The 22,953-nt window shown below is 43.0% G+C and overlaps 2 protein-coding genes across 3 annotated transcripts in view; both read right to left on the bottom strand.

The window, feature by feature from the left end:
* Positions 1–460: 460 nt before the first annotated feature.
* On the bottom strand, positions 461–22,668 carry lipeb (lipase, hormone-sensitive b). 2 transcript variants are annotated; one of them, XM_070834960.1, is made up of 13 exons: positions 22,578–22,668; positions 14,097–14,338; positions 12,899–13,183; positions 11,734–11,824; positions 10,337–10,482; positions 9,753–9,938; positions 8,680–8,832; positions 5,948–6,092; positions 5,016–5,243; positions 3,844–4,029; positions 2,608–2,789; positions 1,561–1,818; positions 461–959 (listed from the first exon to the last, which is right to left on the bottom strand). In XM_070834960.1, exons 1-13 carry the CDS (start codon positions 22,666–22,668, stop codon positions 555–557), a joined length of 2,598 nt encoding a protein of 865 aa, XP_070691061.1. In that variant the 3' UTR covers positions 461–554. The 2 variants fall into 2 exon arrangements, with proteins under 2 accessions (XP_070691061.1, XP_070691062.1); XM_070834961.1 differs by lacking the exon at positions 22,578–22,668 and adding an exon at positions 19,093–19,140.
* Positions 22,669–22,895: 227 nt separating this feature from the next.
* The window catches only part of cd79a (CD79a molecule, immunoglobulin-associated alpha), a 3,455-nt gene continuing 3,397 nt past the window's right edge, over positions 22,896–22,953 (bottom strand). Inside the window, exon 6 of the mRNA XM_070835476.1 lies at positions 22,896–22,953. This exon is cut by the window's right edge and continues 852 nt beyond it. The gene's annotated coding sequence lies outside the window, so the exon portion shown is untranslated.

Below are 22,953 nucleotides of genomic sequence, written 5' to 3'. Positions count from 1 at the left end.
TTTAGAGTAGCTCCCTAAAGGACAAATGGCCATTTTGATGGGGATGACTCTATACAGACGCGTATAGTGTGCCCACCGCTATCTGATTAGGGCCTCAAATGACTGCCTTGGCCTAGATGAATCACCCATTCAGGCCCCGTCTCAAGAATCTTCTGTGCTGCTTTATGTCCGAGCCTCCGCTGCCTAACGGCAACTCTGTTAAGTATGTGTGCCGCATGTGTGGGTGAGTGCTGGTCTTTGATCCAAGTAGCTACTTAAATTACCATTTTATTCTTTTGTAGGTGTGTTCATTTTGTCTGCCAGATTTGCGTCACTGCATGATGTCTGTAGACAAGTGGCAAGAACTGTAAAGCAGAAGAAGTTGCATTTCAATGCTGCTCTATTTTTCTCTTAAGAACTGGGTAATCTCCGAGACTGCCCCCCACCCCCCCCACTCTTTTTTTTCCCTCTCTCCCTTTTAGGCATTACACTGCCTAAATTTGTCTGACTTTCATTTACTCTCTCCCCTCACTCCTTGGGTGATCTGTTGTCCTTCTTTTTTCATTTGACCTTATTTAAGACCCAATACCACCAGCGTCAGTGTTATTCTGAGCTGCCACAGCAACTAAGCCTTCCCCATCAGCAATTTTAGCTCCTCTCCCAACAGTCAGATCCATTCCCTCAATGGGGCCGACGAAGAGCGAACAGGCTTCCCCTGAAGAGGCAGACACGCCCCTATCGGTCCGTTCCAGCTTGCGGTGCTTGCGTGGCTCCGGGGGTGTGTCCTTCTCGCTGAAGACTGTGCGAATTCTCTCCACACAGACGTTGGCGGCCTCCCTCGTCTCCCTGGAGAGCTGTGATAGGCTGAGGAAGCCATGGGGGAGGTCGTCCACCACGCAAAGAGTGACAGGCTGGTCTATGTTCCTCAGACGCTTGGCAAACATCACAGAGTCATCCAGCATGGGGTCCAGTGCGCACGCCTGATGGGGTGGGGGTGGAGGGGACAGGGGTGGGAATGGTGAAAAGCAAATTAGGATTCCGTTCAGACATGTCAAGAATCTTAATTAAGGGATGAAGAAAGGGAAGCCAAGCGTCCCAGTCTCTTTTGTCCCTGCTTTCTTTACATTCTTGCTGACTCACGCTAGCCACTTTAAAATCAGCACCAATTTCATAATTTTCATATTAACAGCATTCTCACAAGAGAGAGCAGGCTTCATCCTCCCCAGTCTCTCCCACCACACTCTGATACAACAATGTAAACAGCGTACAGTGCTTAGTACTCAAGTTATCTTGTTTTAACTCCTTCCTTCTCCTCCCTTCTTTTCATCACCATAAAGAAACAATATCCTATCGGCTAAGCTTAAAACCTTTTGAAGAAACACAATAATAATCAGTTTTCACATAGAGGATGATAATTTGTGCAACTAAATGTAATCAGGACTCAAAGGCTGTTTAATGTGCTGATTAACAGCTTGGCCAACACTTGAGCTGAGTGAGCAGCCTTTGACCATGTGTATTTAACTATGTAAATGCCTTCCCCATTGCATTCCAGCTGCTGCTGCTGCTGCTTCTTCTTCTTACCACTATGTGTACAGGTGGCAGGCCTTTCAGCATGCTATCAGGAGCCAGCAGAGGAGAGCAAAAGGGATCCTTAACCACCGGAGAGCTCTCCACCCTCATCTCTGCCAGCATCTCCGAGCGCAGTGGCTCAAACCCCAGAGGAAACTCCCTACACTCTGATCCCTCCTCTCCAGCAGGGGGTGGTATGGCCATTGAAGACAGGTCGCTGGACATGGACGGATGCGCATCTTTGGAGAGGAAGAAATTCACATCTTCTGGCTACATAAAAAAAGAAGAAATAATTCACGTGAGGTTAGACAGCACTGAGTGGCCAACTCATAAGAAGAAGTATGTGACAGGCAAACTTGATTAGAAATACACACTTTGTCCTTGTGTAAATCTTCAAAAAAAAAAAAAAAACATGGCTCAGTGCCTGAGAGTCTTGGCTGAATGATCTCCATTTCAAGAAGGAAAGCATATTTAAATTCTTACGTCACCTATGGTTGCTATTTTTTCCCCAAAGCCAGCAACTAATCCAATCTGCCTGTGTGAAAATACATGCGAGGATAATCTGCAATACCTTGCCAGTACCCGCACGACCAAAAAGTTTTGATATTCTGTCAGCATTTTAAAGCCAAATCTGTGAGGCATGGGTGACAAAACCTCGGCTGAGTTCATCGAGACGAAACATGCACGTCACTGCAGGATATACAGATTTGCATGACAGAGGGCCAAAATACCTCCATGCTTGATTAATTGCTCAACCTCCTAAAATGGCTACAACTGTATGCAAAATGATTATAATGCCAGCTGTATGAAAGCGGAAATAACCTGATCATAGATAGGGGGCTGATGTGACTTCTGTTCACTGCAAAGGTGCAATAATCATCAAATAACAGACCTTTCCATAATCACAGGATTAAATTCCCACAACAATTCTCACTAACAGCCCAGTGTTCTTTTGAACAACAGCCCTTAGCTGTTTAATACCGCTAGTACTTCTTCCGGATAAGAGCATCAACTGGGAGCATCCTAATCTCAATGTAAACATGTTCAAGCGTGACATACCGTGCAATCAGAGAGCAGCGGCGCACTGTGAGAAGTGGAATTCTTGTGGGAGCCCAAGTCCTGGCAAGTCTGACTCTTTACAGATAATTTCTTGACGGGGAACTCGGAGGTCTTTGAGGGTACAGGGGGGTCGGCGTGAGGAGAAGAGATGGACGCCTCTGAAATGCTCTTTCTCACTGTGTCTAAGAAACAAGATGGAGAGAGGGGGAAGTAGATTCAGACATTTTGTAAACAAAAATCAAAATACAAAATAAGTCATTAAAAATAGCCATTAGTCACAAAAAGTACATGTTGTATGTAAGGATAAAGAGGGCACACAAATTTACTTGGGGTGAATGGCAACTGGGGGACACAGAAAAAAAAAAAAAAAAAAAACCCATAATAGTGCACAACCACTTTCACTTATTCTACTGTTTCCACTTATCATATGTCCCCTGGTTGACAGCCAACAGTTAAAAGCCTAGAAATGCAAATTGGTATATATCAGGAAGAAGAGTTGAGAAGTGGGTGGAGGAAATTCAAATAGTGCTGTCATGGTGATATCATCTGCTCGCCCTGAGCCGTCAAAACACAGCTGTAAGAGTCGTCATGGCTGGTCTCTTCACAAAGCCCTACTCTTTAATAATGAACCATCTCTGCTCCATGATGGCCTTTTAATAATCTACACCCACCAATGACATTCTCATTAGTTTGGGCATGCAGCTGTGGGGGTGTCACCTAGCTAAGGGGACACCAGGGAAATTACGATTTGCCACCAGATTTACGGTGGCTACAATTAACAATTACTGTCAAAGCCATGCTGCTCTAAAGAGGCGAATTGATATGAATGGCGCTTAGAAGTGTTAGGCAACATGGTGGGATGAAGCGATAATTGGTTAGTTTTATGCTGAATAAAGGTGATCCATGTCAAAACCCTCCTCCATATGGGTTGTAAATGAACTTTGGGGCAGTTGATGTTGTTACAGTCATAACAATTAAAGAAAGTGGCTTAATGAACACACTGAAAACGTGGGCGGTACACACATACACACCAATCCACGCTGAGACCTGGAGTGTACTTTCAGCAGGTAGATGGGATCAAAGACACAAACAGATTGCATCTGCAGAAAACTTTGAACACAATAGCTGCCAAGCAGAACACATCTATTCCCACCCACATCTCGCCCAGCATTACCACCAGATTGCACACACACGCACAAACACACCCATACACACAGTCACAGTCAGTGGGTATACCAGTGGCTGCTGGTGGCATCTCTGCAGCTGTGCTGGGGGAGGATGAGGCTCTGCTGGGATCCAGCAGTGAGTGGATCCAGTTGGAGGCTCCCTGTCGAAAATCTCTGAGCAGCAGCGCTGTGTCTCTCCTTACCAGGCTCAGTGTGCTCACTTTCTCTACCTGCGTCTCTGTCAGTGGCTCATTGCCTGGAAGAGACAAGGAGGAAAGAAAGACAGAGGCACGACAGAGATTTAAGTGTTTTTGTTATTCTTGAATAAGCATTAATGAGTAACAACAGAGAAGATGCACGCGCAAAAATATGAAGGGTATAATAGTAAAGAAACACATAGTGATCGCAGTACGAATGAATAGAGGTTGATCTGTGTTTTATTTGACAATAATTGATCAAAAGACTTATCACTGTTTCTCCTGTTTTTTTACATGCATTAAAAACAACATATCCAAAGGTTGAGTCATTCGTGAAGGCTCATCAGATATGATATAACACAGCTATGCTTTAGACTGGAGCAACCGTTTTAGAAAATGAGGAATTTCAGTGCGTGTGTTTCATTCTTCATGTGCTGAATATACCACTGAAGTCTTGTCTGTAATTTATAAAACTTTATGATTACATTACTTTTTATTATACACACTGTGTCCTACATAACAAATTTAGGTAATAGAAAGATCCAAGGCCAAAGTAAAACAGTTTCTTGATAACTGATTGATGATTGATTGGTCTACACTAAATCTATTTCAATTTTGCTAATCAGTCAATTACTTATTTGGAGACAAAGCTGCTTTTAATGCCATAAACTTTTTTTATGGCTAAAACTTTATGTTTAAGTAGCTTCATTCAAGTAATTGTTTTCACTTTTTTATCGAGTAAATGGCTACATTTGTTCATCAACTGGAACAGAATAGAGTTAGAGAGAAGAGAGTTGACTGTTCCAGCCCAGCAACAGACACCCTATCTTAATAACCTAAGCATTTATGCAATACAAGTAGTGGTCTGCATTATTACTGTCAACTACAGTTCTGGCCATTATGTAAAGAATATGACTGATGTGGTGCATCAGAGACATGCAGAAATGCTTGAAAGCAAGAAAATGGCTCTAAATGCAACTCTCAACTTCAGATAAAAAAAAGGAATCCTGGCTTGATTATGTTAAAAACACACACGCACTCCTACCTGCGTAGGCACTGAGACACCTGGAGAGCACACTGAGCGGCAGCAGGGGATCCATAAGTGTTAGTAGACGGGAGGGAGATGCGTAGGCAGTCAGCAGGGTAGCCGGGTAGGCTGCCACGATGCCATCTGGCATTCGCACACCAAAGGCAGCAGCACGCATCGACGTCGTCACACACAAGTTACCTCCTGCACTGTCACCCGCCAGACACACTTTCTCTCCGGTCCAACCTGGAGAGGTACAAATGGGGTAGTGATGACAGAGGTGAAAGAAAAAAAGGGAAAGAAACATAGATTAAAGGAGACAAGAAAAAAAGTATTTTTCTGTAACCAGAAGTCCGCTGAGGTGCAAAAAGAGAAGAAAAACAGCACTGACACACATCAATTAAGAGTATCTCTCTTTTCTCCACAGTATCACTGCCGAGTATGTGGCTGCTGTCTCACTGTCTGCCTCATGGCCGTGATTTTGTCTTCTTGTACTAACACACACGCATTGCGATCATTGTTAATTTGACACAGCGTGCTTCAGTGGTCGGTTGTACCCCAAACAGACCAGATGTCTTTTGTTTTCGGCCTGAATATTGAGCATCACAATTTGTGTGATATTGCAGAACAAGGAGTACAGTGCAAGACATTGTGTTGCGGCATGATTACTTTCAAAGTGATGAATTAATCCTCATGAGAGGTACAGGGAATATGGGTGAAGATTTACAGAGGCACTTCAGAGGACACCTTCGCTCTGAAAAGGGCGAGTTTTATCCCTTTTGTTGTGCCTGCTCATTAATTCGAATAAACAACTATATTTTACCTGCCTAATGTTCACATCATTTCAACTGTGTACACTTTTCCATGACATTAAAAAGGTAAAAAGAAAATGTATAGGAGATGAAAAGCCAGCACTGCGGTATAAACAACGCCGTGTGGTGTGTGTGTACCTAATAGGTGGTGATTTCTCAGAGCCCAACAGTAGGCGTAGAAACACTCCTCCAGGGCCCTTGGGAAGGGGGCCTCAGGGGCCAGAGAGTAGTCCACTGATAGGATGGGAACACCGAGGTCCTGGGACCAGCTCTTCAGATAGGGCTGCACAAGTCAAAAGACAAGAGTATGGATGGGTGAATTTATGAACGGAAAAACACTTCACAGTGAATACATTCTACATTGTTAAATTTATGAGAAACAACAGCAGTCACAATAAAACAGAGGCAGGGAGACACGGAGAAGAAGAAATGTGATGGGTGAGAGACACGGGGGGGGTGAACTTTAAGGAGCAAGGATAAAAAGTTATGAAAATTACATATCCCTCTGATGTCATCCGTCTGCTTTCTGGCTTACTGTCTAGACAAAGGGAGAATGCGCACTGCCCTCACAGTCACCTCTATTTCCTTTCTTCTCAAACAGTAATAACAAAGCTGCCCACTTGTCCGAGTTTGCTGGGTATGATGGAAAAAGACGAAGACAAGGGGACCATGTGGGGATTTACTGGGATAGTCTACAAAAACATAACTCACTGTTAGAATACTGAGTGTTTCTCTATTTCTTGTTGCTACAGTCAGGTTGCTGTTTTCTATTCTTATGCCAACCTAAGGCAAGAACTTTACTTCAGAACTGCAATGCAGTGACCTTGAAATGCAAGAAAGGCATCAAAACTTCGTACAACAAAAATATTCCTTCCACAAAGCATTCGTCCTTTCCTCCGGTGTCTTGATCTTCTCCCCAAAACCTTTTTGACTAGCTATGACAGGGCTGGTGGTAAAAGTGACAGCTCTCCAATGCCAGGAAAAGCACAATGTGTGTATGTTTCTATGTCACCTCACCAGCCAGTGACTCAGTATCAAAAAAAAAAAACACAAAGTAGCAGCTCCAGCTGCCAGCTGTGCTGTCTTAAAGCCCTACCTGTCACATTAACTTTCAGAGTAAGACCACTGACAAGTGAGTGTGCATGCAGTTCAAGCACTGTTCAGTTCAGGGTGGGATTAACACCCTCTGTGTGTGTGTTTTGGGGTATGTGAGCAACAGCCATTGTTTCTAGGCTACAGTGAGTGTCAATTATGCCAGAGCACATGGGCAGGTCTGTCAGTCACACAGGTCATAATCTGTCTTCATGACAGGAGGACTCACAAAAAAAATGGGCCAGCAGGCAGAGAAGAGGTAAATGTTGGGGACCAAGGCTGGTTCATTTTAGATGCCTCAGGAAACTCTTCTCGTACACACAAACATCCTATTCACAAAAAAAGCGCACACACCAATTTCAGATCTATTCTCAAAGGAGGAATTAATGGGAGCTGCAGTCCCACTCATTCTCAGGCAGGCAGAGCAGTTAATCTGCAAGCTTATACCTCTACTGGCCAAACAGTGTGTGCGTGTGTGTGTGGTCTGTTCCCAAGTTGCTAAATGCACAAATGCCAGCACATTCATTCCTGTGATCTCAGCATCACTGGACACTGAGAGCACCAGAAGCTCCTGCCACTAAAGGACACTAAGTGAACAAAAAGGATTGTGTGAGATATTAGAAAGATTGAGGGGGAAAATGCAATAAAAAAAAAAAAAAAAGAGCACAGAAGAGGAAGAGATAGTCTGACAAGTCTTCCATTAGTGCCCGGGGTAATCTTTCTCTGTGGGGTTGTACAGTTCTCAGTTAATTCAACATGACAGCCCTGTTCACCCCTTCTCTGATTGCTCCCTCTCATCCTTTGGTTGCTACGCAGCTGCAGATCAAGGATGCCCATGTCCTTGGCAATTTCACAGAGCTCTGTCATGTGGTAACTATAAGTAGCCCGATGCCACATAAAGACTACAAATAGCCATAGATTACCAGATCAACAAAGGACAGACAGAGAGAGGCAGGGGCACATTCCATGTTAAACTGAACTTAATAAGCATCAAGATGAACTAAACAAGTTAAATCTTTCCTCCTATTATTTCATATATTGTCACTCATGTAAACTAAACCCTCTGACAAAACAAAATCTTCTTTAAGTGCTTTCCAGAGCAATGATAAGAAAGATCAGACAAAATTTTCAAAACACAAGGCCAAAGCTTATGTGTGTGTGTGAGGGGTGAAGATGAAGTGTATGACAGGAAGCAATGATTTATATGAAAGTGAAGTAACCAGTAAGGAAGGCATGTGGCAAATTGGCTCCACTAAGTTTTCGGGGACTAATTACAAAATAATTAGCTCAACAGCTCATTACTTGCCACACTATTGACAGAGGCAGAGATTCAAACTGGTAACCCCTCTGCTCCTCCACTGTCAACTAGTGTCTCCTCAACACTTTAATTAGCTGGGGTTCAATTACAATTAGTTTGAGAAAACACAGGCAGGAGTTGAAGCATTGAATGATGAGAAGGTGAACTTGGTGGATGACCACTGCGGCTGTACTGGCTCAAATCCTGGAAAAACAACATCTGAGCCAGGTGTCCAATGGTGGTGGTGTAGTGTTGTCAGTATTCGGATATGTAGGTGCCACAAGATACATTATACCACAGTTTCTGACCAATTGTTCCATTACAAATATCACAAATAGGTCAAATACTGTCACATGCAGACGTATGTGTGACGTCAAAGTGCTACGTGTTATAAATATGGAAATAGTCTTTGAAATTCTTTAGTCTTTCTTCCAAAATAACACGAATTGCATTGCTTTTCTAGCCAGAGTAAGGATCTCACCTCATGGGACTTGGAGGTCTGTGCCACAAAACCTCCCCCATGGAAGTGGATCAGGAGGCAGGGAGAGGAGGGGAGGCGCTTGGTCTTCAGCCCCAGCGACAGAGAGATGGCGCCCCCCTCAGAGCGGGAGAGAGATAGCAGAGTCTCGCTGTCCTGTAAACAGCGAGACAAAGAGGTGGAAAAAGATGAATGAAAAATTCACACGCATATAATGAAGATCAGCTGATATGGTGTAACAGAAAAAACATCACATGATGGCAGATTATGATTCTTGTCGTCACTCTGATAACTGTCGACAGACTGTACATTGCAAACAAAGCCTTGTTTTCATTGTTAACATTTTATTGCTAGTGGTAGCAACAGGGCTCCTTTGAGAGTGGGATTAACTAGCAGTTCTGCAGCAGCTTGCTGCCAGCCTTTCCTGCGCCTGCATGAACGCACACTAATTCCCATTCATTAACAGAAACAAGGAGGGAGGGGAGCTGTGCCTGAGAGGGAGGGTTTCCGCTGATGCAGGCTTGTATTTTGCGACATTAAAAAGGACACTGTTTTTTTGTTGGAGCGTGATCAATAGCTGAAAGTGTTTGTTGATAGCATGTCTGGTTAAGTGCCAAGCTACAAAGAAAGGAGGAGAACAAGCCTGGATGGGGAGAGGTAGTCTCCCGGGAGAATTAGGCAGGGAGGAGGAGCAGGAAAAGTGAGAGTGATACCTATGACAGAGAAATGGGGGGGGGGGAAGAGAGATAATGAAGGGTATTAAGTCCATGAGGATGAGTCGAAGCTGTTGTTTACACTAGCAGCTTGGAGAAATACCACATATACTATTAAATATTGTAATATTTCAGGAATTTATATGACTGGTATATGCAAGGTGGTTTAAAAAGAGACAGCTGTGGAAAATGGTTAAAAACTGGGTCACATAACAAATACTTAAACACGCTACAAGAAAGCAGTGTGAGACAAGTACACAGCAAATACAAGCACTCGACTAGTTTTGCATAAAGTTTGAGATTATGAAACTTTATAATGCACTTTCCACTGTGCCTCTATGAACAAAGCAATGATTTAAGTACCTGTCCTTCGCGCAAGTCATAAGAGATGAGCCTCATCTGAACGGGAGCAGTGCCAATGTGTGCTGCCGGTGGAGCTATGGTTACAGATGCTCTGTGGTTGGCCGCCAGGGGAAGGTCAAAGGGCACGGGAGGCACAGAAAGAGCCCGGTTCACCTTAACTTGAGTGGATGTCATACTGGCAAGACTCTGCAGGAAGGATGATGGAGAAAAAGAGAGAAAGAGATGGGCATGTAGGGAGAAAGAATTGAGACAGAAAAGCAGGAGGAGAAAGAAGAGTGCAAGTTACAGAGCAAGTCAGGTCACTGGAGAGAAAGAGAAACAGGATGAATAAAACATGAGCCCCATTGAATAAATTGAATTCAACTCTATTATTACTAACGGCCCGTAGGCCAAAATGCATAATGATACAGAGGTACTTTCACCAGAGGAAAGTAAAATATCCCCGATACAGTTTTAAAATTAAAAACTTGGCCGTGCACGTATCTGTGGGCATGGGTTAGCGGTGACAAACATGGGTAGATCACAGATCTCTAGGGAGCGTGTCTGTCTGTCTGTGTAAAAAGGAGAATTAACTGGCTACTCACAGACAGGACTTCGGTCTCAGTGATGTTCCAGAAGGTCTTCCAGAAATGGACATCCAGGTTCTGGGTGATGCGTTCAAATTCTGCCCCTCTCAACTCTGGGTCGATGGCGTACTTCCCTGAGGTAAAGAAAGAGCTGGCTGCTACACCTGTGGAAAAGAGGAAGGACGATACGGCAAGTATAATGTTATAATAATGGACAGGACACACCAGAGATGGTGTCATGTAAGAAATGAAATGGGTTTGGAGTTACAAGGAAAGGGAGGGAAAAGAAGAATATGTGTGGATGAAGGGAGGGGGGGGGGGGGGGGGGGGGGGGGAGTAAAAATTGAATTGAAAAATGACTGACAGAACAGAAGACAAATGCTCAGGATAAGGGAATGAAATCAGTGATTTCACAAAGATAGAAGCAACTGGAAGGAGGACAGGAAAAAGGGAGCATTAAAATTGCAGTAAGAGACTGAATCCTAACAATTAAAAACAATAACATTAGAAAACTAACTCACTGAGAATGCAAAATAAGGAAGGTGAAAGGATGGAGGGAAAGAAAGAAAAATGGTCAAGATGGAAATAAGAGTGCTAAAACACAGCAAACCTCAGAGATATGGCCACAAATGAGAACAGCTGTCAAACTCAGGGTGAATTAGCTTTTACATACTCAGGGCATTGCAATCTTATATCCACACAGATGTTTCAGGTCTACTGTGCTATTGTTATGTTGAAACAGAAGCATTTCATGGTATTGCAGTCAAATTCTACTCTGCTTTACGTGCTCAGCAAAAAGTCATGGATGAGCAGTAAAGAACAGATACCATGACTGTGCCTCAGTTTCAATCTGTAAACTAAAAGACAGACAAAGGACAGCTAATGCAGCTTACAGTGCTGTGTGCAGAGCCATCTAAGGTGATAGGAGCTGTCAGACAGAAGCAAGGTCTTCATATAGTCATATAGCTGACGTTCACTACAGAGGACTATGATGAAGGAGTGAGGGGGTTCCAGTACACTCACCATACGGTGCAATACCTCCTGCCTCCACTGTGGTGCAGCACAGAGCACAAGAAACCATGAGAGTCGAATGATTCCTTTTTGAATGTTAAATATTTAGGTGCGTTTGTGCACAGTCAAAACGTGTATACGAGTGCATGTTCTTCTATCTCTGCCTCTGTACATAACAGTGTGCATGTTCAAAACATTCTGAAATATAGAAGAAGCACACCAGCTAGCCCCCGAGATTCCAAAGGATGAAAGAGCATCTACAATCCAAACACACAACATCAAAAGGTACACAGTCAGGGGCCAAGGAGCAATGTAGAAGAGGTGCGTGGATGAGGACGATCTATGAATGAGAATCAAGTGGCTGGATGATGAGAGGGTACAGCTGCAGACAAGATGATGCTGACCTATTCCTGACTGATGGCGTCTGTAGTTTTCTCCAAAGGCCACGAGGCCGATAGCGATGGTCTGGAGACAGGGTCGAATGGCTGGAGTGAACTGGAGAGAGGAACAGAGTAAAAACAGAGAAACCCTTATTGCATTCATGGTCCATTTAGAAACAAGAAATGGACTACAATTAAAACTGCAATCACTCGACTAGAGAGAGTGAAATATAAATGATGGGATATCAGAATATCAGATGAGACATTATAAATTGATGAAGACAATACTAGGGAGGTTTCATCATTTTTTCCCTTTGGTTTGATTTCAACCTCTGTCTGCTGAAGGTTCGGCCTCTCTCATTAAGCTCAACTAAGAACAGAGAATGTGGCTGTAAAAGAGGAGCGTTCCCCCCGTCCATCCAAATCCTCAACTCGCTTACCTGCAGGTTTGAGCAGTAGGGGTCATCTGTAGCCCTGCATTTCTTTCCCGGCTTTTATATATTACACTTTTCACCACTCTTGCTCTCTTTTCAGGGCCAATGCCTCTAGTTTAAGATGTCAGTAGGGCACCTGGTGGCACATTGTCCTCTGACGTCAAGAGCCTTTTCAAAAGTGGTGAATACTGACCTGAAACTAATGATGATGGACAGGCTATGGGAGCTTTATTCTGTACGTGACAAGTCCTAATGTAGTGGCCGAAATGTTTAGGAGCTGCAGGCTGTATCATGAACAGTAACATGCAAGACTACCTTTGCCAGGACTGTACATATGGGTACATTCACTTGCTGGTTTGTAAGTGTCAAGTGAGAATTGGTGAGTTTGAGGTTGCTTTTCATGACATCTTCTCTGTATTGTTGTGAAATGTTTTAATATAGGACAATATCCTCCTAATCCCGGATTACCTACAACAGGTTGCTTTGTGAGGTCGTTACTTTCAAAACCCACCTCCTCAGATCTGCTTTTAATGAGTAATTAATGTTGTGTGTTCTATGTGCTTTAACCTTTTGTAAAGTATCTTTGAGTTTTATGAAAATCATTCGATAAATAAGTGCACATGTATGCATTTGCCGCCTTTCTGTCTTCCCAACCATTGCTTCACCATCAAGCATGAGGTACTGCTAATTCTAACCCTCCCCTATTTCTCTCATCTGTCCCACTGTCTAACCCTGTACCACTCAGCTCATCTCACCTGAAAGCCAAGGCAACGGCCATAAAAGCACCCCTTGTGCATGGAAGCGTACTCGCGGACAAAGCTCTCACTGAGGCCACTTTCATCCTGGAAGAAAAGGTTGCCATGGCTGTTGTCATGTAGCATGCGCTGAGCCAGGTAGAGCAGGGCGCGCAGCTGGCACAGAGCGTTGCAGTACGCCTCCATTTCCCCGGCGTTGTGTGCTACTCGAAAGAAGATGCTGCGGCGGTTGGCGGTGATGTAGCGGCCTTTTTGGATTATGTGGAGAAGGCAGCAGCGGACCACCTACAAAAGGTATGTAGAATGAGTTTAATTGTGAGGACGACTGATGAGTCTTGAGTTAAAAATTTAGTATCTACCAACCTATCCCCCATTCTCAAAACGGAAAATTAAAATCAGTGTACATACCTAAAAACCCAAAGGCCAGTCAAATTAAATTACAATCAAATTAGTTAAATGTTGTGATTAGGTAATAAATGGACAGGAGTTTTACAAAAGGATATATGTAATGATATGTATTCATGTGATAATGAATTAACTTATTATCCCTTTTCTAAAAAAATGGATCCATAGCATTTTGCCAAAGCAAATCTTATTTCTTAAATTGTGCAGTCATCAAAAGGCCACGTCTTCTGGGTCTGCTTAAGCTGTAATTACGATCAGAATGCTTTAAGGGAAAAAGCCATGTATGATAGCATGCCTGAATGCAAGCACGTGGAAAACTTGCTGCTTCACCAGGGTGTTACAGATTAGTCAAAGTAACACTGCGGGATGAGAAGGATTATAAATGTGGAAATCGAGAGGCTATAAAACAGAACAGCATTCATTTGCTGCTAGACTACAAGACTCATTCAGTTGTGGTGGGCTGCAGCCGCTGAAGGTCGTGATGTTTCATCAATAACTGCAGAAGATAAAGTACACTGGGCACAGTAGGGGTAGATAGTCTACAGCTCGAGGAATTTATCTAACTTGATTTGCAACATAAAATCAATCTGTAATACAAATGGGCTGACCTTGAAACAAAGCAATATCAAGGCAAAGAGGGGCTGGTGAGCAGTTTCTCACAGGGTGGAGGAAATATTGATAGGAATGTATTGCAATAGGGGGGCAAAGCTGCACTGGGTTGAAACGAACACAGACCCACATCCAAGACTTCACTCGTACATGCAAAAAGACTTCCAAACATCCCACAGCCTACCTTGACAAGTGAGCGATAGCCATTCGCAGGTATGTGTGGGTCAAAGTCAAAATGATGGTAAACTGCAGCGAAACCGGAGATAACGGGCTCCAGACTGCGAGCGTGCTCCTGGATCAGCTTCATAACATCCACCAGACGCCGTGCCGCATCACCCTGCGCCCCCTTGGCTCCTCCTGAGAAGAACGTGGCATTCTCTTCGCACACGCTGTACAGGGCCGCAAACACTGCCTTGGTGTCCATCACTAGGTGTAGGACACAGAGAAGCAAGGCAAAGGTTGAAACCAAAATAGAAATCAGTTGTATGTAGGCAAGAGTGCGTGTGCATAATATCTTTATTAATACTTACTACTGTAATTTTTTGATAGTGGGGGAATTCTCTTTTCATTAGGCTGAACATTACTGATATAGAGGCTTGTATCCCATTAACACCCTCTAATCTTGCTATTTATTATGTCACCTTGCTGACCCCACTGCATATTTTATTTGTAAGATTAAATATATTGTATCATTACTTCCGTAGTTGTTAAACATCTCAGCTGGTACCTGGTCCTGCAAGCATAAAAGGGTGCACCCTGATCCCTATTCTGCACCACATCCACACTTGTTATCAGCATGTAGACACTGCACCAGGTGGGATATCATTGGATATATCCTACATAATGTTCTCTTACTTCCATTAACTAATCCCCATTAGCCTGGCGTATAGGAGCTCATTGATTGAAACGTGTTTAGCAAGCCTTGAAATTAAATGATGTAAATCCCGGCTAAGCAGCCAAAATCCACCGAGATCTAGGCAGACATGCATGGAACAGGAGGAGAAGGCAGAGGCCCCTTGCTAATGTCATGCTGGTGGGAACAAATACAGATTAGTCATTCACTGACAAGAAACATAAAAACAATCGTCTGAGAGTCCCAAAGGGAGATATAAGGCTGACAACACGCAGCTGAGTGTGTTTATCTAGTGTGCCCGTCCCCCCAGCCTAATGCAGCATAACAAAGATCCAGCGCTACGTCCCTGTCGGATTTCCATTGTTGGACTGAGCTCTTCTGCTCGTTCTGAGTCACCTGAGACCTCTGTTTCCATAACACCCAAGTCAAGGGACTAGCCGATACTTACTGTATCGGGTGACTGGCATGCTGAGAGACAGTGGACACAGGAGAAGGGATAGTGGATACTCAGAGAATAAAACAAAAAGGAACTGAGACAGTAGTGCCTCCTATTAGATAAAAAAGTGAGAGTTTCAGAGGCGAAGCAGACAGAGGGAAGGAAAATCATTTCTTTGTTATGGATGTGTGTTAACAAATTGCCTTGTAGGGCTGAAGCACATTATCTGTTATGGGGAGATTACAGATAATGACCAGATAAAAATCATTCTTAAAGAAAGACTCTATGTGCTGTGTATTGGGCTATATAAAATTGAATTGAATTAAATCATCTTTAGTGAAATCATGTATAGCTAATGAACATCCCAAATGACATCAGCCTGAGAATCAGCACACACCCATCCTCAAACTTTTACTTTTTACTATTCAATCTTCAGCTAAGATAGTTACATAAAGCAAAGCAACAAGAAGAAAAAGACAGTGAAAACAGCACTGATCTCTAAAGCAACATCTTGGGATGTGGGGTGGAGGTTATCTATGCATGCTAAAATGTGAACAGATTCTACTAAAGTGAAGTATTGTTTCAAGGGTCAAAGAAATAATGAAGCCCTTATCATACAATTATTCTGCTGTTCCCTGCCATTCAGGAAGAGTAATGGGAGAGGAAATTTCAGTTTTTTGGGAGGAATCACAACCCCTTGGCACCTGAGAACAGACATTTATCAGCCAGACGACTTCTAGCACACGCACACCTTGCATTAAAAAAAAAAATCTCTTCAGGCATTGCCTGTCTTCTCATTTTCCTTTCTTGTCTTTGCCTCTCACTTCACTTCTTTTAAAGGGGAGCTTTTTTTTTCCTTTTCTTTTAAACTAAACCCTAAAAAGCAAAATCCCTCTGTGGGCATATTTTTCCATATTGGTTGCCACTTTCTCAGTTAGAAATTTAGCAGGGGAGAAGTGAATCCTGTCACAGAGATTTCCTCCAAAATGTTTTGAAGATGACAAAGTTGAACAGTGAGCATTTGTCACTGGAAAACATGCCCCATCTGAACACATACAACTTCAAATGTTGGCCTTTGTTTTAAACAATGACCACTCAGAGATACTTCATTATTCACTTTTGCCAGTTAAACAGGTGCGTTCTGGGCGTCACGTGAGTGTCGTCTCCCAGTCCCTTTGAAAGCATTGCTATTTAAATAGTGGATAGCTGGACAGGTATTTGGTGCTTCTGTCCCCACCTTTCTTATCAACAGCACATGGGCTGCATGTGAGCGAAATACATGAAGAGATCCCATCACTGCAGAAACAATAAGTGCGCCTCCCCATTAAGGGAGACACTGTACGCATTTATGAACGAGGCAAAGCAGCGTAACATCAAAGATAATTTAAATCTGCAGACATACCAACAGATCGGTCAGGATCCAGTGTTGATTAATGTTCTGTGTTCACACCCAAAGGGTCAAACACACACAGTCCAGGTTCATAAAATGAAACTGTGGTGTCAAGCAGCCATCCTCCTGATAAATGATGAGCTCCACCACAGCTCTGTATATAGTGTGGTTAACAAGCAGAATATGAGTGTAAACCAGCTGTAGGGGCATCTTACTATCTGAATAACGCACCCTTTAAATAACAAAGCTCTTTGTGTACATCTGCAAATCTGCTGAGCTAAATGAGTGGACTAAACAGAGAAGCACTTCATTGGGAATACGTTTTTCATTGCAATATTATGTTCCTGCTAAGCTTAATAAAGCAGCTTGGGGCCTAATTTCACATCAATTCAGCTGTGTGAAAGGAGCACTGTCTCTCGCACTCAGTAAACTCGTCCCATGACTTCAGACGCTCCACACTATAGTGTGTGCTTAAGTATTATGCAATTGCCATTTCGATGGACTGTTCTTATTGAGTACAGTGACTGAGCCCTAACCCTTACGTTGCTTATGTTAGGTTATGTTAGCTCTAGAGGCTTCATGCGTAATTCTTCGTAACTCATTAAGTTAACTTGCAGTCTCATTTTGTAGAGAGAGAGAGAGAGAGAGAGAGAGAGCTGCAAATTGTTCCCACCTCCCTTGCTGAGTGAGTGATTGTAAATGCTCTGATTAATGAATGATGCTTTGTTTAGCGTGTTGTCCACTGTCCTGTCTGTCTGTTACAAACAGATTTTTGATGCGCTCCTTTATTTTATTTTCCTTTCACTGGCCACCTCAACAGCACCCTGTGTTCTGGGACCTCCTGATTTGTAAATCAAACTCTGTCAAACTCAATTTCCACAGTTTCAAACAAAAGTGAGCATTTGGCAGAGTTAGGTTCTCCTCCTGAAGTAGTCCACACTGTTCAGGGTGGAGAGCTCCATCTACTACAGCCTCCGACATAGAGAGAGATGGTCCGCTGTTCAGAGCTGCTGTGAGGAGAGGAGCACAGAGCCACATCCAGCCCTCAGTCTCATGTGTTAATTTAACTGGACTTTCCCAATAATTATGCACACACTGGAAAACAGAATTTGAATGGTAATATTCAAATGATATACAGTACAATTATAGACAACTGACATAATGTAAATATTTATGTATATTTTGGGTGGATGTTATCTTTACTCAAGTCTCAGAGACTGCAGAGGTACAGCAGGAGAGAAAAATCAGAGGGGCACAGTTTTGTTTTCCATCCACTCATGCAGATGTGTGTACTGTAAATGCAAACATTGATCATATAAACTCCTCATAAAGACCAATGACAGAAGTCTACAGCATCTGCACACACGTAAAACATTTATATAACTCTGGGATTCAGGATATGGCAATCAGATTTGGTCAATCAAATCAGTGGGTTACACAATGTGACTCTATGAATCTATGAACCAGTTACCTAATGTGCAACAACTCAACTCCCTACGTCAGCATAAAACTGGAAACACTAAGAGACACCCAGAAAAAGAAAATCTATAAATGCACATTCATCTGTCTGCATAAACACAATTAGTAGCATAGCCTTAGGGGACACAATGGCTGCTTTGGTCAAGCAGTCACCCAAACGGCAGGCTGCAGGACCAGCTATAACCATCAAACCAGTTTGGGCAGGCGGCCAAAATTAAAATTACATTGCTTAATTAGAGCGGGGGGGTACATCTCTCTCAGCTGGGCAAGCCAATCGGCCTTATGTTGACAGAGTAAGCTGGGCGTGAACTTTATGAACCCCTGGATCAGCATAAGCTGCTCTAAAACTTGCTTAATGATAATGAAGCCAGCACACACTGCACCCCTATCAGACTGCAGGGAGTATATCACATGCAAATATAATGCAAATGAGTACAGTTACATGAACCAGTACAATCTTATTGAGAGCTCACACAGTCTTCAAACATGCCATGGCCCAGTGAGGACTTAACCTTTGTCTGGTAAAATACCTCAAGAAGAAAAACAGTAAAGCTGCCACTACGCTCACACCAAGAGGGCAGTGAATATACACTCTATGGGATAGAGGAAAAACATAACTCACTTACTTGCCTTATCACCTCTGTCTTTTATGCATCAGCAAATGTTCCACATACCTATGATGGCTCACCTCTAGCTATGTCCATACCAGAAACATGTCTGACTATCCTTCCCTCCTGTGTTACAGACACAAGTTGTCACGATAAGCCCACTGCAACCATTAAGTTGCACCTGGCCTGTCCACATTAAAGATGGATGAGAGTTGGCATTAATAAGTCATGTCCAACAAGCAACACCAGCGACAAGTACACACATATAATGACTCCTGTGGGGCCAACATACAGTAAATTTAGTGTTTGTATAAAACTACCTGCGGGTTGCTTCTAGTATAGTATATAATTGATGGTATGAACTAGGCTAACTATTCACATGGTAGAAGAGGAAAAAAAAGCAAATATGTTTACCAGCGTCTGAGTTCAAGACTTTGTCCTTGTCAGTCTCCTCTCTTCCATGAAAGCAACGAGAGCATGAGAAAAAAAGAATGAGAGAAAGAGAGGGGAGGGAGGGGTGGCAGAGAGCAAAGTGATTTTCCTGTTGGCTTTGTTCTGCTTCTCGCTGTCTGTCACTGTCTCGTCTTTATGATGCAGCCCTTTTCCTGTCAGCCTCTGTATGTTAGCCTGTCATAACCAATTCGACTGAGAGGCAGTGTGTTGTCCTTTTCCTTTCTCTCTCCCATACCTCTTTTAAAAGAGGTAGGGAAGCTGCAGAGAACCCCAGCCCAGTTAACTTTCTCCCTGAGACAGTGGGCTACTTTGCTATTGGCTGTTCAGATTGCAACTCCCTGTGACCTTCAACCTAATTGGCAGACATGGTACAGACATTGCCAGCAAAACAACCATGACATTATGACATGAAAACAATATTTCCATTGTGGCCTTTTCCTTCTATTGCGTCTTGAACACTTCATTCCCTACTTAATAAAAAGGTTGCACAAATAGCAAAAGCAGTGATCAGTAATTTATCTATTGATTAAATGTTGATAATGTTCCTTTTGGCTTTGAATATGCTAGCGCTAGCTAGAGCCCACGATGACTTTAAATGTATTATTTTGCCAGACCAATTGTCAAAAACTATGACTAACTAGGTGGACAAAGTGTTTTTAAAATTCACTCGCCAATTATAGAATGATCAAACTTGTCACAATCAACTGTTTGATCAATCAACTTAGAATTTAATCGCTAATCACCATGTTTACATTATTCCATCAAACCTGCTTAAGGACAAGTTTTTGTGGCGACAGAAATTTACTGTATGTGCCAACAGTTGAGAAATACTAATGTTTGGCAATGAATTCAGAACATGGACAATATGTGCACACCCAAAATAAAGGGTGAAAATCTATTCTAGGGAAAATATGACCATAGTTTAGACTCCTTGGTTGATCTCACAGATGACAGTCCCATAACTCAAGGAGCTGAAATATGACCCCTCACCCACAGCGCAGGGACACGCAAACATACCCAGGAACGCTGAGACAGTGTCTGTTGTTTCTGTTCTTCTTATTAGAGGGTTATGTTTTCAGTCAATCTTATTCATGTCAGCTGCGCTTGTTGCTTATTTATCTAAAAGTTTAAATCATGAAGAACATTTTGACATGTCACAATAGGAAATGCAAAAGTGTAAATAATAAAATGAATTTTGCATACTGGCTTACTAGCACGCACTCATGGCTTACTGGGGCACTTTATGGAACTGCGTCATTGTCCTTGTTATCAGTAACACTTGTGCTTTTTGTACTGTGACATGTGAAAATGTCTGCTGGTAAAATCAGCGGAAAGATAAAAACTGCTATTAAAGCTAGCAGAGGTTTAGTGGAAATTTAGGCCATGACCCAAGGAACAACATATTTTCAGAAACTAATTTGCAGTTATCAGTACATGTCACCTCTATCCAATTACAGGATGTCAGCGTGTACGTTATGATGCAGATTATCGTCCAGTCTTACCTGTTGTAACCTCAGACTGGGTAAAAATATTCATAACATTTTTCGTAATTGAAATTTATACTTGATAGCCCTGCTGAGCTTTTGAAATGTTAACACCGCTTTGGATCATATTTGTGGATGCGTCCTTGAACAGTATTGTGGGGCTGAGAGAAAATAACTTATCTGACACTGATGCACTTCTACACCATATTTCTGTCGTCCCTACAACTGCATAATTTATTATATAAAGACATGTAACGTGCAACTTCTGTACAAACAGACACAAACAAATAGCTGTTCATTTGTTTGGAAAAACCTGTCTGTTTACATTGACACAAACACTTTCGTCCACACAGAAAACTTACTGGAGCTGCTCTAATGATCTAGTGTAATGTTGAGAGGCGCTACTTCTTAATTCTAATGTCAGTATGATTAAGTGTGCTGATCTTGTCTAGGCCATTTCTAACTCTCTCTGGCTCTCTTGTGTTTCTCTCTATCAAGACCCATTTTGTGGGATAATGTGAAGTCTGGGTAAATGTAGGTCCAACGTAATGAGCACACGGTAGCTGTTGCTCCAAGTGGAGTTCACGTCACAGAACAATGTGCTCATTTATATATGAACTAGACTAGAAGCAACTAGAAAGTCTCACAATTCATCATGTGTTGAGACCAGTAAAAATCTTTGGTTTTTCCCTCAAAAACATATAGTATGTGGTCTGTCTTTTTGAACTTTGCCTGATATCTGATACTCTACGAAATACCACATCTATAGGAGGCAGGCTTTAAAAATAGAAAACTCTGAGCAGTGCGGAGGCGAGAGGAAGCGCCAACAGCAGGGGGTCTGTGCTGTTGTGTTTAGGAGGGTTTGACCCTTCTCCCAGATTGAGCACCTTCACACACGCAGGGCCAAACTGAACAACAGGAAACTAGCAACAATGAGCCTCCACGCCCCCTCCGAATGGGACACATTCAACTTCCCTTCAGTTGCATGATACACCACCTTAAATGAAACGAAAAGGATTAATCTGTTCTTAAGGTGTGATGAAAACTGTGTGTCATCAACCTCATGCAACAAATTAGATTAGGTTGAACCCCTTTTAATCTCATTATGCACCCTTAAGTGTTTAATGAACACACCATTCATAAATAAAAATATTAAAGGATTGTAGCAAAGACACACACAGTGTCCTGACAGAGCTAGTGAAGCCTTTTCAAGTGGTGGCTTGGGACTGGTTGGATTGTTCCAGTCACAGTGAGTTAACAGGAGAACAGAGCAACAGAGCGAGTTTGTTTGGCCATAGCAGAAATATGTTGTCCCAGTGCCTGCAGGCAGCATCATGTTGGGTCTACTAATTTCTGTCCTCGCCATGTGTGCTGCTCTAATGTCACACGAACAGCACAGCGTCACCTATGACCCTGATCAATTCGCCTGATCGATGTATGCACCACACTGCCATGTAGCTACCACGTTGACCTGGTATGTGTTTGGAGTACCTGTTCAGGTGGGTCCTGTCAGTGTCAGCAGCTGAGACGAGGGGCACAGAACGTGAACAGGTGAATATAAAAGCAGCGTGGAGACATTATGTTTGTAGTTAAAGTCTACTACAGGGATGACATCAACACTAATGCTACACCTAAACTAACAGTACACACAAACGTTACAGTAGCTGTTACCAGGGGACGCTCGTGGCTACGGACATGCTAGCAAAGGAGGTCGACCGGACACTTAATTCAAAGAGTCTACCCATAAATTTCCTCCCCGTTTTGATGTCATACAACAGCCACAATATCCTAAGCAGCTGAGACAAACCCAGCGGCTTAAATCCCAGTTTGGGCTATCCGAGGCCAGCTAACGTAGCTGCTAACGGAAGCTAGCGGGAGGTGGGACGGTGAAAAGGAGGACGTTATTTCAGGGGAAAGCCACGGGGGGCCGTGACGACGTCGGCACGACACAGAAAAACTCACCCACAGGACCGTCTTTGTGTTTCGACGAGCGTCTTCCATTCACACCTTTCTCAAATCGGCTATTCCCACCACTCTTCTTGCTCGACGCCATCTTCGCCCACTCTGTTTACGCACCGCCTCTCACGTCTCTCCTACATACCTGCCTGCGAGCGCCGAGGCCCCGCCCACGCCAAAAATGTAAGCCAATGAACGGCTGCGTCGCGGTCCAGTAGCCAATGACGACACGGGAAAATCAATAAGTGTCCGCCCCGTTGTCTTGGTCCAAGTGAGCCTTAGTCCATTCAGTACAGATTAGAGAGGCATTATACTTTGGTTTTGTTGGATTTCTTTTTTTTTACACAACTTTATTCTTTGAGCACTCCCAGAAATTGCAGAA

The sequence above is a fragment of the Pempheris klunzingeri genome, chromosome 8, assembly GCF_042242105.1.
Source record: "Pempheris klunzingeri isolate RE-2024b chromosome 8, fPemKlu1.hap1, whole genome shotgun sequence".
NCBI lineage: Eukaryota > Metazoa > Chordata > Actinopteri > Acropomatiformes > Pempheridae > Pempheris > Pempheris klunzingeri.
The sequence above is the reverse complement of the archived record's forward strand: the minus strand, read 5'-3'. Positions and strand labels throughout refer to the sequence as shown.

What these genes read in the sequence shown, in the direction of transcription:
- lipeb (XM_070834960.1), bottom strand. Translation starts at nt 22,668, where the DNA reads ATGGCGTCGAGCAAGAAGAGTGGTGGGAATAGCCGATTTGAGAAAGGT. An exon ending in ACGCCATCAGTCAGGAATAG is followed by an intron (nt 10,483 to 11,733) that starts GTCAGCATCATC and finishes TCTTTTCCACAG; the next exon opens with GTGTAGCAGCCAGCTCTTTC. An exon ending in AGACCTCCAAGTCCCATGAG is followed by an intron (nt 6,093 to 8,679) that starts GTGAGATCCTTA and finishes TGACTTGTGCAG; the next exon opens with CCCTATCTGAAGAGCTGGTC.